Raw genomic sequence first — 16,195 nt, 5'->3', positions numbered from 1 at the left:
GACAAGGAAATAATATTTATTTTAAAGTTTGTAGGCAATTAATGAGTTCTGACGTATAAAAAACCAAAGTATAGGCGTTTAGCTATAACTAGCCATCATCTACAGCATAAAGATTCTTCAGTGAACCACGAATTCTTGATACTCTGATCAAAAACAACTTATAATATTTCAAGCAAAGATGAACGGTGACTAGCAGTGACGCGCGTATCGTCCTATTTCGAAATCGTCAGCTGGATGTGCCTAAATCTCACAGTTGATATTAACATTTGGTCTCCAACCCAGTACCGTTCATTTCAAACGCCGTCGCGTTATCCATTTAGTTACTGAGTCTTGATAGCCACTTGCTTATGCAATGAAGTGAAGTTTTTTATCTTTAAACTATAGTTGTCGTGTGAGCCATGTCACCACTGTTTAAAACAGAAACTTTCAACAAATTTGATTATTGTTAGTTTCGTAGCTAAAAATGATGAATACAAAGTTCAGACGATTATAATAATCCTATTTTGTACATTTTTGTCCGTTGTTGTTGTTATTGTCCAAATAAACTTGTTTTAATTCACTTATTCAAGTGCCTCCACTGCATTTATGCAGCACTTTGTAAAAAACTACTTTTGTATAACATTTCTATAATAAATAAATGGTATCTCTGAAATATCAACATATATGACATAACAACACTGTATACATGATGATTCGAATCCCGCGAGTGGGATCGTGGATGCACACTGTTAAGGGAGCCCACAATAGGATGAAACGGTCGTCTAGTGTTTTCAGGTTTTCACTGATGGTTCATGATCTCAATCAAAAACGTAATAATCTCCACAACCCTTATACTAATAAAACAATTATGTTATGTAATTGTTGATAAACTATTAACATTTGTCGTTATCTCAATAAAACTTAATAAAACATCAATAACTTTACAGATACCTAGCAAAATAGTGTTTCCTTTGTTTCACCGAACTATTTACGCTTATGCTAACTATTACTCTCATAGAAGCTAGACCACCATGAAAAACCTGGAAGCACTGGACGGCCATTTCGTCCTAGTACGGGACTCCTCAGCAGTGCGTATTCCCGACCTCGCCTTGCCGGCTCAGTGGTCTAGTGGTGAAGTGCTCGCGCGCGAAACTGGTAGGTCCTGGGTTCGAATCTCACAGAGGGCGAGGTCGCGGATGCGCACTGCTGAGGAGTCCCATACTAGGACGAAACGTCCGTCCAGTGCTTCCAGGTTTTCCATGGTGGTCTAGCCTCAATTGACTCATGATTCAAACTACTGAAATTTCTAAACTCCACAAAACCCCTTCTGATATTACTCCAATAGTTCATTTCATACTATGCCATTTTTATGATCCTTTAATCAATTATCTCTTTGTGACAGTTGAATTCCTCCTATCTTTCAGTTGTATAACCAATAAATTAAACACTAATTTGTCTGCTAAACATCGATTGGTTGTTTCGAAAATTTAATGAAATTCATTATCTAATACTAACACATTTTAAGAAGAAAAAAAACTTATGTAAACTACATTACAGAATTTTTAGGTAAATTTTCAGAAGCATGGAATAATGACATTATTTTGTTGTAATAGAAAACAGTATGGTGTATATGGTGTACACTATATATGTTTACAGATATAAGTAGTATGTAGCACAAGTCAGATATGGAATGTTTGTGAGCAGAAGATTGAGAAGAAGAAGAGAGAAGAAAATTGAAAGTAATCAAGATAAGAATTGGAATGAAGGAATAATGTAGCTTGTAAGAGACTATTCAAAAACAAGAACAAAAAGATGTACGAATGATGTGTTTGATGTGGAATTTTTATATTTTACTACACTATTGTATAGTAAACTGGTCTTTCCTACCTGATTGTTCATTTAGAACAGTTATAATACATTGTTTATTAGATTTAACTAATTTGTAAATCTGATAGTATCGTAGAATAACCTGTAAAAGGTTTGAATAATTGACAAGCATTCAGCAATGCTTCAAATATCTGCAAATCTGTGCGTTATGAAATGCTATTCTCTATAAATTATTGGTAAATCACTGGTTATAATATATACATATACAGTTACTTACCTACGCCTGTTACTCCTAATGGACAATAGGCCGCAGACCAGCATTCTCCAACCCACTCAGTCCTGGGCCTTCTTTTCTAGTTCCATCCAATTCTTGTTCATTTTTCTCATGTCTATTTCCAATTCTCGGCGTAATGTGTTCTTTGGTCTTCCTCTTTTCCTTTGGCCTTCAGCATTCCATGTGAGGGGTTGTCTTGTGACGCAGTTGGGTGCTTTCTTCAATGTGTGTCCTATTCACTTCCAGCGCTTCTTCCTGATTTCTTCCTCCGCTGGGATCTGGTTTGTTCTCTACCACAATAGGTTGTTGCTGATAGTGTCTGAACAACGGATCCGAAGTATTTTGCGTAGACAACTGTTAATAAACACTTGTATCTTCTGGATGATGGCTTTCGTAGTTCTCCAGGTTTCTGCCCCATACAGTAGAACTGTCTTGACACTTGAATTGAAAATTCTGACCTTGGTGTTGGTTGACAGTTATTTTGAGTTTCAGATGTTCCTCAGTTGTAAATATGCTGCCCTTGCTTTGCCGATCCGCGCCTTCACATCTGTATCACATCCACCGTGTTCATCAATGATGCTGCTCAGATATGTAAAAGTCTTTACATCTTCCAAATCTTCTCCGTCAATTTTGATTGGATTTGTGCATGCTGTGTTGTATAGAAGAATCTTGCTTTTCCCTTTGTGTATATTGAGACCTACTGCTGGTGAGGCTGCTGCTACACTCTTCGTCTTCTCCTGCATTTGTTGTTGCGTTTGGGATAGAATGGCCAGATCATCTGCGAAGTCTAGATCGTCCTAATGCATCCTAGATGTCCATTGTATCCCGTGTTTCCCTCCAGATGTTGACGCCTTCATGATCCAGTCGATCACCAGGAGAAAGAGAAAGGGTAAGAGTAAGCAACCTTGCCTGACACCGGTCTTTATTTCGAACGACTTTGTCAACTGTCCATACACATACAGTAGTTTGAGGTTAATATTCTTCATCACTAGAACTTACTCTATATAAACTCGTTAAGAGTTATGAATCATTTTTAATGAGAATTTCACCTACAAACCTGATAAGCCGGTTATATTTCATTGCTTGATATTCAACTATATTTTGCGGATCATATTTATCTTGAAAAGGGAAATAGATAATTATTTATTGTACTTTTCAATAGTTGTCGATAGTTGAAGAATAATATTTTATATTCTTTGATAATTCAATTTCCCTTTTATTATAATGTGTGTCTAATAACAAAGAGAAAACTAAGGTCCTCAAATAGGATACTGAGAACAGCAATCCAATCACACTTGATGGAGGAACTCTGGAAAATGTAGAATCCTTCACATACCTGGGAAAGATCATCGATGAACAAGGAGGATCAGATGCAAACGTAAAGGCGATGATTGGTAAAGTAAGGACCGCATTCCTACAATTAAAGAACATATGCAACTCGTAACAACTGTATGTCAATCAAATATCAAAGTCAGAATCCTCAATACAAACATCAAGACAGCTCAACTGAACGGAGTTGCAACTTCGAGAACTACCACGACCATCATCAAGAAGGTACATGTATTTACAAATAGTTGTCTACGCAAGATACTCAACATCCATTGACCGGATAAAATCAGCAACAGCCTTCTGTGTGTGAGAACAAACCACCTTCCAGATGAAGAGAAAGTTATGAAAAGATGATGATGGAAATGGATAGGACATACATTGTGCAAATCATCAAACTGCATCACGATACAAACCCTAACTTGGAATCGTGAAGGGAAGTGGAAAAGTGGAAGGAGAAACAACACATTACGTTGGGAAATAGAATCAGATATGAAGAGGATGAATAGCAAATGTAAAGAGCTGGAAATGATTGTTGAGGACAGGGTTTCATGGAGGTTGGTTGGTTGGTTGGCCTATGGTCCTTCACGAGGAGTAACAGGCGTAAGTAAGTGTCTAATAACTGTACAACTGAAATCGTTCTGTTCTACACAAAAACTGCTGACTTCATTTTACTCGTCACTATTTTCTGACGATCTAAAATGGATACATAACTTCCGTTGGTGAAGGATAGCTACATTTAAGTTATATCACTATAAAACCCTAGTCACTATTCATTAAGTTAAATAGTCCCACAATTTAGAAAGTGGTTGGAGGTAGTCAACAAGAAACACTGGACCTGGGTTTCGTGCTACTTGATACTCGTCAGCATGGCGTACCTGTAATCTTGAGGGAACTGGTGCTCTCTTACGGATTCGATCACGTGTCACCCAGCTTCGCAGTCAGAGACGCTACCACTGGGCTATCCGGGCCTCAACCGACCTCCTGTGGGACTGAGATGTAATCACAATTGATTGATCTCTGGGTGGTAATCAATGACATGTGTGTCAAGTCCTTCCTTCTAATCTCAATGTAGTGCACGCAATGTTGAGTCACCTAGACTAGTGGCCACTTTGCAACTTGGTCGATAGCATTCGATCTGCACTAAGAAGGACTTGAAACACATGACATTGATCATTACCCAGTGATCAATCAATTGTGAGTCCCACAATTTGTCGATTGATTTAAGTATTTATGTAGTGAACGAGAACACAAGGGGGAGGACAACCAAATGTATTTGAAGACGAAAATACAGAACATCTTAGTAAAATCAGAGAACTATATAGTAAATACTTTTGCAAAATTTAAGCTAGTCGTCTCAGACTTCATTGTCCCTTCGTCTTCACAGCAATCACTCTCTGTGCTCATTATCTTGTCTTCGATCTTCTTAACCTTCTGTCTCCAGGTATTTCACTTTTGATTGATGATGCATACTACTTATATCTGTCGGTATCGGTAGCACACACCACATTTAGGCAACAATGCTGACAAATAATTCAGTTAAAACTAAATAAATATAAACAAAATACTAAAATAATTTTTCGTTACACAACATTTACTATCAGATGCGTTATATACATAAATCATGACAGTAAACATGGTACTATCCTTCCATAAAGATTTAAGATTTCATAAACGTATTAAGAAATCCACATGTGTAAGACCTCAGAAGAAAATCATCATGTTTCTTCAGTAGACACTCCGAAAGAAAATAATTAAAAGTTAGTGTTGTTAAGTAAAAAACATTGATGTCAGTCATTTTCATAGACAAGGTTTCCTTGTAGTGTCTGTTACTATGTTAAGTCCACATAACTTATTCTAGCTTCTACACAGGTCAATTTATCCATTCTACTCTAGTCACGTTTTGACCTGGTTAATTATTCCCTCATTAACCTTGACTGTGTGTGAACACTTCTTATCCTGTTCATCACATGTCCGTGGCTCACTTTTGTATGACTATAAAATATCAATTAACGTTTGATTAAATGGCGTTGACTCGCCCACTATCTCCACTACGCGTCATTTCACTTCGGTCTTCTGATTGTCTGTCCAGATCAGTGAGTATATAAAAAATATGTATTCAAAAATCCATTTAACGCGATATAAGTCGATAATTATATACGAGGATAACTGACATGTATATCTCAATAGTAAACAGATACGATTCAACAGGAGTCAGATCACGGGCCACAAAATCCTAATAGCCTGATGCGTATGTATATAACGTGTGAATATCCATATAAATGGAATCAGATCATAATAAGATGGCTATTTTTGTACAAAATCAAGTCAACAGTTCATTAAAACGGTGTAGAAATGTTTTACTCTGAAAACAAAGTTCTACAGACGATAAGAGTCACTGACTATTTCACATTACCTTTTAACCAATTGATTATAGGTTTTCACTTTGTGTTTTACATATTTTGTTGTTCACAAATCTTTCAATCTCATATCAGCGTAAGTTATCAGAAACTAATTTGTGATCGTGTCGGATGCTGAACAGTTGATCAAAATTGAATTACTGAAAGAATGAACAGTTTATTTAATTAGTACTATTCGACTGATTAACAACCATCTATAAAAATCAACCGTAATAATAAAAATAATTTGATTGATATCATGAATCGATTTATGTTAGACCACCATTGAAAACCTGCAAACACTGCACGGTCGTTTTATTCTAGTATGGAACTTCTCAGCAGTGAGCATCCACGAACTCACACACGGGACTCAAATCTAGGACCTTTGGTATCGCGCTTAACCACTGACCACTGAGCCGACATCCAACGATGCTAATATCTAACTTCAACCAATCCACGAAGTTGCACGACCATTTTTATTGTCTGAAGTAGACATTTGTCTCTACCTGGTAAGGATTAGTTCCACTGGCCACGACTTTGCACTAGACTTCCTAGAATTACCTCACGAAGCTGGTCACTAGTGAACACGTGATAGACTAAAGGGTCTGGTTTCTCATCCCATATATAGGGTCGTGGATGCACACTGCTGAGGAGTTGCATACTATTACAGAACGGCCGTACAGTGCTTCCTGGTTTTTAATGATGGTCGATTTATGGTCTCAATCAATACCCAACAATCTCCACAACCACACACTAATAAAAAATATTCGAATTCACAGGTTGTAATAAAAATTACCAGTATACTTGTCCTTCATCGAATAATATATTTAACCAAAAAATAAATATCTTCCATGAATATCAATCAAATTATAATCAGTTCCATTAAGGAAAAACAATCAAAGGATAGTTATTTGTTGAAAGGATTAAACGTTTTACCTGCGGCACAAAACACATATTTCATATCAACTAAATTTACCGAGGTTTAGATCATTCCGATACTTTTAGTCTATTGACATTATCGTTAATCAAATAACAACAGAACTATTGTGCATCAGATCAGTTAAACTTGTCGAGATATAAATAATCAGATTATTTGTATCAGGTTGTTTAATTTTGTTATTCTCCAAAATTAATTATCTTAATAATATGTCTTTAACAATCCCAATAAAGACCAATGAATACATTGCGTTGGGAACTAGAAGCAGACATGAAAAGGATGAATAGCAACTGGAAACAACAATAAAGGAATTATCCAAGACAGAGTTCGATGGAAAGTACTGGTGGGAGGACTTATGTTCCTCTACGAGCGGTAACAAGTGTAAGTAAGCAAGTAAGTAACAACCTCGACCGCGTATTGAGAGTAGGTAAAATCGAGATTTAATATTTATGGGAACACTATGTCTCCAATCAAGTATTTAAAGCGTAAATTAATAATGTAACGAAATATATTTTACGTGATACTTGTATTTGTAGTGGAACAAAACGGAAATATATGAATAATGTTAGTGTTAATCAAAAGAAAAATCGATCAAGGAATAAGAAATAGGGAACTTGTTGAGAATTCTAATATTATGCTGAAAATATAGTATTAAATAAAACCACTAATAATAATAAAAACATTTACAGACTACATGATTGTGATCCGCGTGACTATCAAAACCAATGATTGGACACCCTGGGTGACATGACTCAGAATCGATCACAATGGAGTAGGTGTATACAATCTCTGTCTTTCCTTAAACTATGAGATCAATTCATATCTTTGGCTCTACGGTCTAATTCTTTCTTTTTGTATTATATCCCTTTATGTAATCATTCTTTTATATATTACTACCATTGAAGTAACTACATCTATGAATTTGATGTTCATCATATTGTGCTGATGAAGTGTGACAACTTGGACCAATGAATATGTGTGCCTGGTCGTACGGTGTAGTTGATTGACTGACTAATTACAGATTCAATCATGACATTAATATAAATGTCATGATTGAATATAAAACGGTAGCTTAATGCACTTTTATTAAAATGAAATTCATTGAAGGATAACGTTATAAAGATAAATTTGTTCCCCCTTTTAAAATATTGAAGAAAATGTTATAATTAAGTATTATTTCGAAATATAGATTTTATTAATATCCATAATTATAAAGAAAGATGAATGGTGGCTAGTAGTGATGCACGTTTCATCCTAGTTTGGTTTCGTTCATTTCGGGACTCCAACACGGTACTGTTCGCTTCAAATGCCATCAAGTTATCCACTTAGCTACTGAGTCTTAATATCGAGGCAATCCTCATGTGATGCACATATGTCATTAGTCCTAAACAACAATAAGAAGATACAAGCAAACAATATCAAGTGAATAACCATCATTATATATTAACTAAATATTACAAGGCTTGAATTAGATACGTAGACAGTTGATTAAATGTAAACATTTGGATGATAATTAATAATGAAATAAGTAATTTATTTAGGATCTTTAAAAAGTGAAGTTTTTGTCATAGGTTAAAAAATTGATTATTAATTCATTTTATAATGTAGAAATCATTTATCATGGTAACAAATTATTAATTATTTTTTGATTGAGATCATGAACTGATTGATGTTAGACCACCATTGAAAACCTGGAGGCATTGGACGGCCATTTCGTCCTATTGTGTGACTCCTCAGCAGTGCATATCCACGATCCCGCTCACGGGATTCGAACCCAGAGCCCTCAGCCCCGCGCGCGAACGCTTAACCTACTGGACCACTGAATTAATAATTTCAATAGTTGAGACCATGAGTTAATTGAGGCTAAATCATCTTGGAAAACCTAGAAGCACTGGCTAATTTATCTATTCTATTTGAGTCACGTTTTCACCTTGTTAATTATTTACTAATTAACCTTGACTGTTTTCATATGAGCGTATATATATGCACACTTCTTATACTATTCATCACATGTCCGTGGCTTATTTGTGTGACTATAAATACGGATTAACGTTTGATTAAATGGTGTTGGCTCGCCCACCATCTCCACTACGCATCATTTCACTTCACTCTCTTCTCTTCACTTCGTTCTTCTGATTTTCTGTCCGGATCAGTGAGTGTTCAAAATAGATGTATTCGAAAATTCATTTTCATATGCGACATATTTAATTCCGTTATTCATCAATGCGATTTAAGTCGATGAAATATATGAGGATAGCCGACAGGTATATTTTAATACCGATCAGATACGATCCAAATAGAATCAGATATAAGGCCATTAAAAGATACTAGTTACCTATTAGATAACTGGATATGTATTTAACAAACAGTTTATACCAAGCTTGAGGTATAGTGTGATACTCAACTTTAGAATGTTGGTCTATTTAATTATCGAAAAAATCACCTTGGTTTACATTGTTAACCATAACCTAGATATATTGAAATGTAATTTGAAATGAATATCTGAATATAAGATAATTTGAACTTTAACTTCAATATAAAATTGCATCACAATTTGAGTTTCATTTAAAAAATTCCACTCTCCATAGAAAACAGTATGAATAGTTATATCATAAGAAAAAGGATCTTTGGAATACATCTCATTTATATTCCAAGTCATATACTACAGAATATGATAATCAAAATAATAAGTTCAGGGAACGAGAACACAAGTGGGGACAGTCGAATGTATTTGAACTCAAAATTATAGAAAATCTTAGTAAAATCTGAGAACCATAGAGTAAATATCAATCAACCGTCTCAAACGTGATTGTAAATATCAGTCAATCATCTCATATTTCAATATTCCTGCATTTCCATACCAATTGTTTTCTGTTTCCCTTCTTCCTTCTTCGATCTTCTCAAACTTCTTCCATCAGACATTCTATTCCTGACTAGAGTTATTTACCACTTTTGTCGATATAAATAGTACACACATCAGATAAGTACTTTCACAGTGTTAATTTTTCTGATTGGAAAGAATTCATTTTCAGAAGGGGATCGTGGGTGCGCATTGCTGAGGAGTCCTATACTAGAACGAAACGACCGTCCAGTGCTTCCAGGTTTTCCATGGTGATCTAGCTTCAATTGACTCATGATTTTAACTATTGAGAATTCATTTTGCAGTTTTTTTTTGATAACTAGTCTAATCTGTATACACTTTTTTTATTCCAAGTGATTAGCTATTCAAAGCTTTGTTTAGGTGAGAGAATTACTTCAGTATAAAAATGAGATATACACATCGACATTTTAAAGATCTCTTCACCTATTTAAAGATAATTTTTCAAGTGTTCGAATAAATGTTTATATTTTATCCATTTTAACTTTTTTTTGGGGGGGGTTATGGGTGGATACTTTATGAATAAGTTATTAAACATATATGTACTTAATGTTATTCCGTAAATATCCTTGATACAAATATATATATGCTTGACCTGATCTTTTGAGAATGAAAACTACGCCCGAAAATAATGAACTAATTATCTATAATCAGTTAGTGAAGCATAGATATTGAATATATTGAATAACATGAGTTAATCGATTGTACATTAATGGTTGAAGTATTTTTGAACTTCTATAAAAATGTACAACATTCTTATAGAATCTCAAAAGATCAACCATCATATGAATTAGACAAATAGAATAATTGAAATAGTTTGACTGTTATTTTCTTATTCTATCCATTTGGTGGTATTGTAGTGAACGAGAACATAGGTGGGGACAATCGAATGTATTCAGCACAAAATTACAGAGTTACTCGGTAAAATAGAAAAACCATATAGCAAATCGTTAATTTGCAAAATATTAATCCATCATATCAAACCGGACTGTTTCTGTTGCAAACATCAATCCATTGTCTCATATTTCATTGTTCATGAGTTTCCTTATAAATTGCATTGTGTTCCCGGTCTTCTTTTCTTGATCTTCTCCCATCTTCTGCTGCCAGACATTACGTTTTTAACTCGTGCCATATACTACTTACATCATTATAAGTAGCACGCACCACAGTATTAGTTCAATGATTAAAATATACATGTGGTAAATTTTAAAGAGTCCAGTTAAATGACATGATTTTGATTGTATACATAGGAAGCTATTATCAGTAAATATTTCTTTAGATCATCAGGGGCTTTATAATAACTCTTCTACAATCAATTTCGATTATGGTTCATTTTTGTCAAACTATTTTATTCACTTATTTAACAGACGGTAAAACACAGTAACAATCCATCTATCGTTGTATTATTATTATGGTCACTATCATATTTGTATAAACATGTACGCCTGATCACATGTGACAGCCTACGCTTAAATGTTAATCGCTTAAATATCTCACGATGAATCATTCTCTTTCCCATATATATTATTTGCCTGAATCCTATTAATAACATTTGCCTTGTCTAGTTGCTCCTTGATTCGATTTGACGATAAATTCGCCTCTGTATTCGCTCGATCACTCACATATTAGACTCTTTGCTCCGAATTCGTTCGATGTACTTGTAACTTTATTATCTGTGCTATCCGTTAATAAACTGTAGTCACCGCTTCTTATTACCTTCTAAACTCTCATATCATCGGTATTTATATGGTAACGGTTATCAAGGTGATTGGTAAGTGAAACATAACGAATAATCTCGAAGCCAAACGATCGCAGATTCATTAGAATATTATTTTGAAATTATTAACTAAACTAGCAATATGAATTTTACTATTGAACAGTATTCTATCGATAAACTAGCAATCTAAAAATGCATTTTGTTTTGTTCTGACATTTAGAAAATCCGTTTTCTTTTTCAAACGATTACAGTGTTCTAATGGAATAATAAAATTCAGATCTTACATACATTCAAGCAATAATATCCATGTTGTAATTATCACTATACTCCTGTTTGATTACTATAAATAATGTTAAACTTAATAATGTATCATTTATTTGAATACATAAGTATTAGTACAAAGGGGTATCAAATACATATGCGCCACACAAGTCACTTGATTTGTCTGTAGGCTGAGATACTGTTCAGTTGACCAAACCGAAACAGTTGGCTTTCTTAGAGAGTCACACCCAGAACCTTCGACCTAACGCTTTGATCCACAAGGCAGTGGAGCAACGTAAGCAAATGCAGTCCCATGATAGGTTCACACGCCATTTATTCTTTCAGGATTCTGGAGCCCATGTACATCATTGGTTAGGAATCAGGATTTTCCAACTCCCCTACTTAGATTGTCTATATCTACCAACCTGGTTAAAGTTCCGTCCTCTCAATTTCGTAAACAACACCCCACAGCGTGAAAGCAGTGAATAGGACTTCCCTGGCAATGGCTATATACTCGTGGCCATGTGAGAGTATTTCGTGAGGGAAAACAGAATCTCATTGTTGGTCACATAATCTATGAAAAATATGTAACATGTTCCGTCTTATTGTACATTAAATAAAGCGAACTGAACACAGTTTATAGACATTTCACCAATTTTACATCACTTATCGTAATTTGAAAGATAATTATCATTCGATGTTTACAATTCAACAAACTATATAAGTAATGGCATACTAATGTATTTTTGATAGAAGATTCATAAAACTATTAAGAATAAGAAAGCAATACTGTGTATATATAGCAGCTTGTTAGGGAGGTAGATGCGTTTGATAATACTGTCGATCAGTAAAGGTTAAAGTATAAGTTAATGTTTCTCATTGTCAGTTATTTTAAGAATTGACATAAAGACATACAAGTTGATATTTACATAACTTATTGTTTTTAAAATTAATTTACTGTTAATTATTTATATCAGAAGGGTTTTTGTAGATATTTCAGTAATTTCTATGGTTGAGATCATGAGTCATATGAAGTTAGACCACCATGGAAAACCTGGAACCACTGGACGGTTGCTTCATCCTATTGTGGGACTCCTCAGCAGTGCGCATCCACGATCACGCCTCGAGGGATTTTCTAAAGATTATATGAGTAATGTTAATTTGATTAACTCAGTAAGGTGACTTGTGGAGATTTTAGTATTTTTAAAAGTTCAATTCACGAATCAATCATTATTGAAAACCTGGAATCGCTGGACTGCAGTTTCGTCCTAACATAAAAGAAACTGTGACTAGTAGAATCCTATCCGTGTCAGGTGTGTGACATTTATCTATCTCAAACAATCAGTTATGGGTTGCTCAAGATCATAGGTTGATTTAAGTTGAGGCTTCAAAAACACATCAACTGTAAGATTAATCCATTTTCTGTAGAGGTTGACCATTGTGCGTCAGCCAACATCAAAGTCACAGTCTTCAATACGAAGATCAACAGAGTTCTACTGTACGGAGATGAAACGTAGAAAACTGCTACAACCATCATCAAGAAGGTACATGTATTTACAAATAGTTGTCTACGCAAGATACTCAACATCCATTGACCGGATAAAATCAGCAACAGCCTTCTGTGTGTGAGAACAAACCACCTTCCAGATGAAGAGGAAGTTATGAAAAGATGATGATGGAAATGGATAGGACATACATTGTGCAAATCATCAAACTGCATCACGATACAAACCCTAACTTGGAATCGTGAAGGGAAGTGGAAAAGTGGAAGGCGAAACAACACATTACGTTGGGAAATAGAATCAGATATGAGAAGATGAATAACAAATGTAAAGAGCTGGAGATGATTGTTGAGGACAGGGTTTCATGGAGGTTGGTTGGTTGGTTGGCCTATGGTCCTTCACGAGGAGTAACAGGCGTATGTAAGTAAGTAAGGCCTATCATCCCTTCGTTATGAATATACAGGAAAGAATTATAAACAGTCTAAGTTGGTAAAACAGCTACTTCGGTAACTAAATCCATATATTCTGTCGTTATATTTTTAATTATTTTTAGTTGTGAGTCATATCGGAATCCAGAACGCTACGCGTTTCAAGTTTAATAATATTTAAGTACCCTAAAATTAGTTTCCTTTTTTTTATTTTAGATTGAAACATTGAAGGATTTACTTGATGGTCCTAATGAATTTGTAGCAGCTGGATTTGAACGTTTTCGACCATTAAATGAAATGAATTCGACAACTAGATGCTTCAGTCGCAGCTTAAGTCGTACAAGAAATCCAACTAAATCACCTACCAGTTCAATGTTACCATCTTTGAAACAAACTCATGAACAATTCAATAAAGGTCTCTGTTCAACTGGTGGATTTATTGGTAAATCTAATTTTAATTATTTGAGATAACTTAATATGGAACAATTGTGTTTTATCATTTATATTTCAAGAAATATGTGATAAAAAGGTCTAGGAATAAATTTAAGTTCAATAAACACAAATATCGCTTAGTTTGATCAATCCAACTCGAAAGATCCAGTGGTTAGATACAACAAAAGATTTGTCTTGATTGAGAAGTACAACTACACAGCTTTCGTAAACATTTTTATGATCTTAGGTTTATTTATTGTGATTAACGCTAGGAATGATAAAGCATTTTCGATAACATATCAACTTACTAATAGTAATGTGAGAGAAATGTGATGAATATTAGAATAATATAAGAACAAAAACGTAAGAAAAAATTTATAAAGTAAAGGGAATCTATCCTCCATCTCAATCTGCCGTAGTATATCCTATCTCATAGTAGAGACAGGGGTCTTAAAAATTTATTTAACATATGAAGGTTTGGAGTAAGAAATTAGATTCTAACACAATCAACCATACACTAGAGATAATTGATATATTTGATGAAATGCAGTTAATAAACCGAAAGTTGTATTGAAGTCAACTTCATGTTCAATGTCATCCAAATGATCAAGCATAGGTCTCTTAATTATCTTTAACAGTCGCTCTTTCAATAAGCCTGAATGAGATGCTGATGTATCTACCGGATCCACAAAAGCAGTCAAATTAAACACCTGTACATGGAAAACTCAGACAGCTTATCTTTATGGTAATTATTTTTGGACAGATATAAAATGTTCACGTTCAGTTTGGCTGTAAACAACACATTTTTTAACGCTGTTCTAAACCTTTGTGTTAATATCTGACAACACTTTTCGTTTTTGAACATAAATCTCGAGAAAAATGACGTCTTTGAATCAGTCGCTATTATCCGTCTTGTTTTTATATAATTCATATATTTGTCGATGAATTCAATTGAACATCCATCCGTACTAAAGTGGGCTATGGATGCTATTCCATTCTTTTTGTGATGGTGTTGATGGAGCACATTCATTTGATGCCATGTGCCAGAATTTTTACTAAGTTTCTTCAGAATCTACCTGGTAAACTGCCGTAGAAATAAGTATATTATTCATCAGGCGATTTTATCTCTATACATCTCTCTGTAATCTGCTTTTAGTATCGGATATCTAAAATGTAATACTATTACTCTATTCATTCTATAAAAGGAATCTAATTAATAGGAGAATGTTATTAAATATGCTAAGCAAGTCAACCTGTTTATTTTCTTCCCGGTACTATAAATGTATCATCTATTTCGTGATAGTAAGCTGTAAGGTGATTAATTAAGTCATTAAGTGATTCATTCTCCCATTTTATAAGAAAACCTATGGAAGGAGAAGACATGTTAGTTATTGGATAAGTATATTATTCAACTGACTGTAGGACTCACCGTTGAATCGAAAGTGATTATTCATCGAGGATCTGAGTTTTACTTTTTATTATTAAAGTAACAGTAATTTTAATTTTAATACACATTACTATAAATCCACTGTTTCTGGTATTGGTGTAGTAAACAAGAACATAGACGGAGACAACCAAATGTATTCGAATATAAAATTACGGAATCTCATAGTGAAATCTTAAAACCAAACAGTAAATACTTCATTTGCAGAATATCCACTAATTGTCACAAATTTTGTTGTTCCGTTGTTTTCACACCAATCAATCTATGTTCTTATTTCCGTCACTTCGATCTTCTTAACCTTTTACCGCCAGGCACTTTACTTTCGATTGGTGATACATACTACTTGTATCTGTCGACATCAATAGTACACACCACATTGGGACTTGAGTGAATAAAATTGATACACCAAATGTCATCATGAAATTATCTTTGACAATGGATGTTTTTATATTATCTATAAACTCAAAGCAACTCTTCATGCTATGAATAACTATGGTTTTTTTAGAAAAAGGTGTAAGATGTTAAGTAACTATTTTTCCGTATCATTATAAGTACTATCCATGACGAGATAGAGAAACGGGTCATTTTTTTATTAACATTTTAAAGAGAGTACAGTCTGGATGTTATATTTACTGTAGTTTTCAGTATACCGAGTAGACTTTTTGCAATTAAATAGTCTAGCTTTATAGTTTTCGAAGATTTAGTTCTTTTTTAAATTATACCGGATGATATCATTTTTAAATGATTATCTTTAAAACTCCTTACGACTACTAAGTAGGGTATTCATCTTT

General features: G+C 34.2%; 1 protein-coding gene across 1 annotated transcript in view; it reads left to right on the top strand.

Moving 5' to 3' along the window:
• Positions 1-7,072: 7,072 nt before the first annotated feature.
• Positions 7,073-16,195, top strand: part of MS3_00010285 (uncharacterized protein) — a gene marked incomplete at both ends in the record, with an annotated part of 65,699 nt that continues 56,576 nt past the window's right edge. The window contains 2 exons of the mRNA XM_051218645.1: positions 7,073-7,135; positions 13,745-13,970. Coding sequence (XP_051070240.1) covers positions 7,073-7,135; positions 13,745-13,970 — 289 coding nt within the window. The remainder of the gene's footprint in view (positions 7,136-13,744; positions 13,971-16,195) is intronic.

Source organism: Schistosoma haematobium, chromosome ZW (genome assembly GCF_000699445.3).
Source record: "Schistosoma haematobium chromosome ZW, whole genome shotgun sequence".
NCBI lineage: Eukaryota > Metazoa > Platyhelminthes > Trematoda > Strigeidida > Schistosomatidae > Schistosoma > Schistosoma haematobium.
Note: the sequence above shows the minus strand (reverse complement) of the source record. Positions and strands in the feature narration are given on the sequence as shown.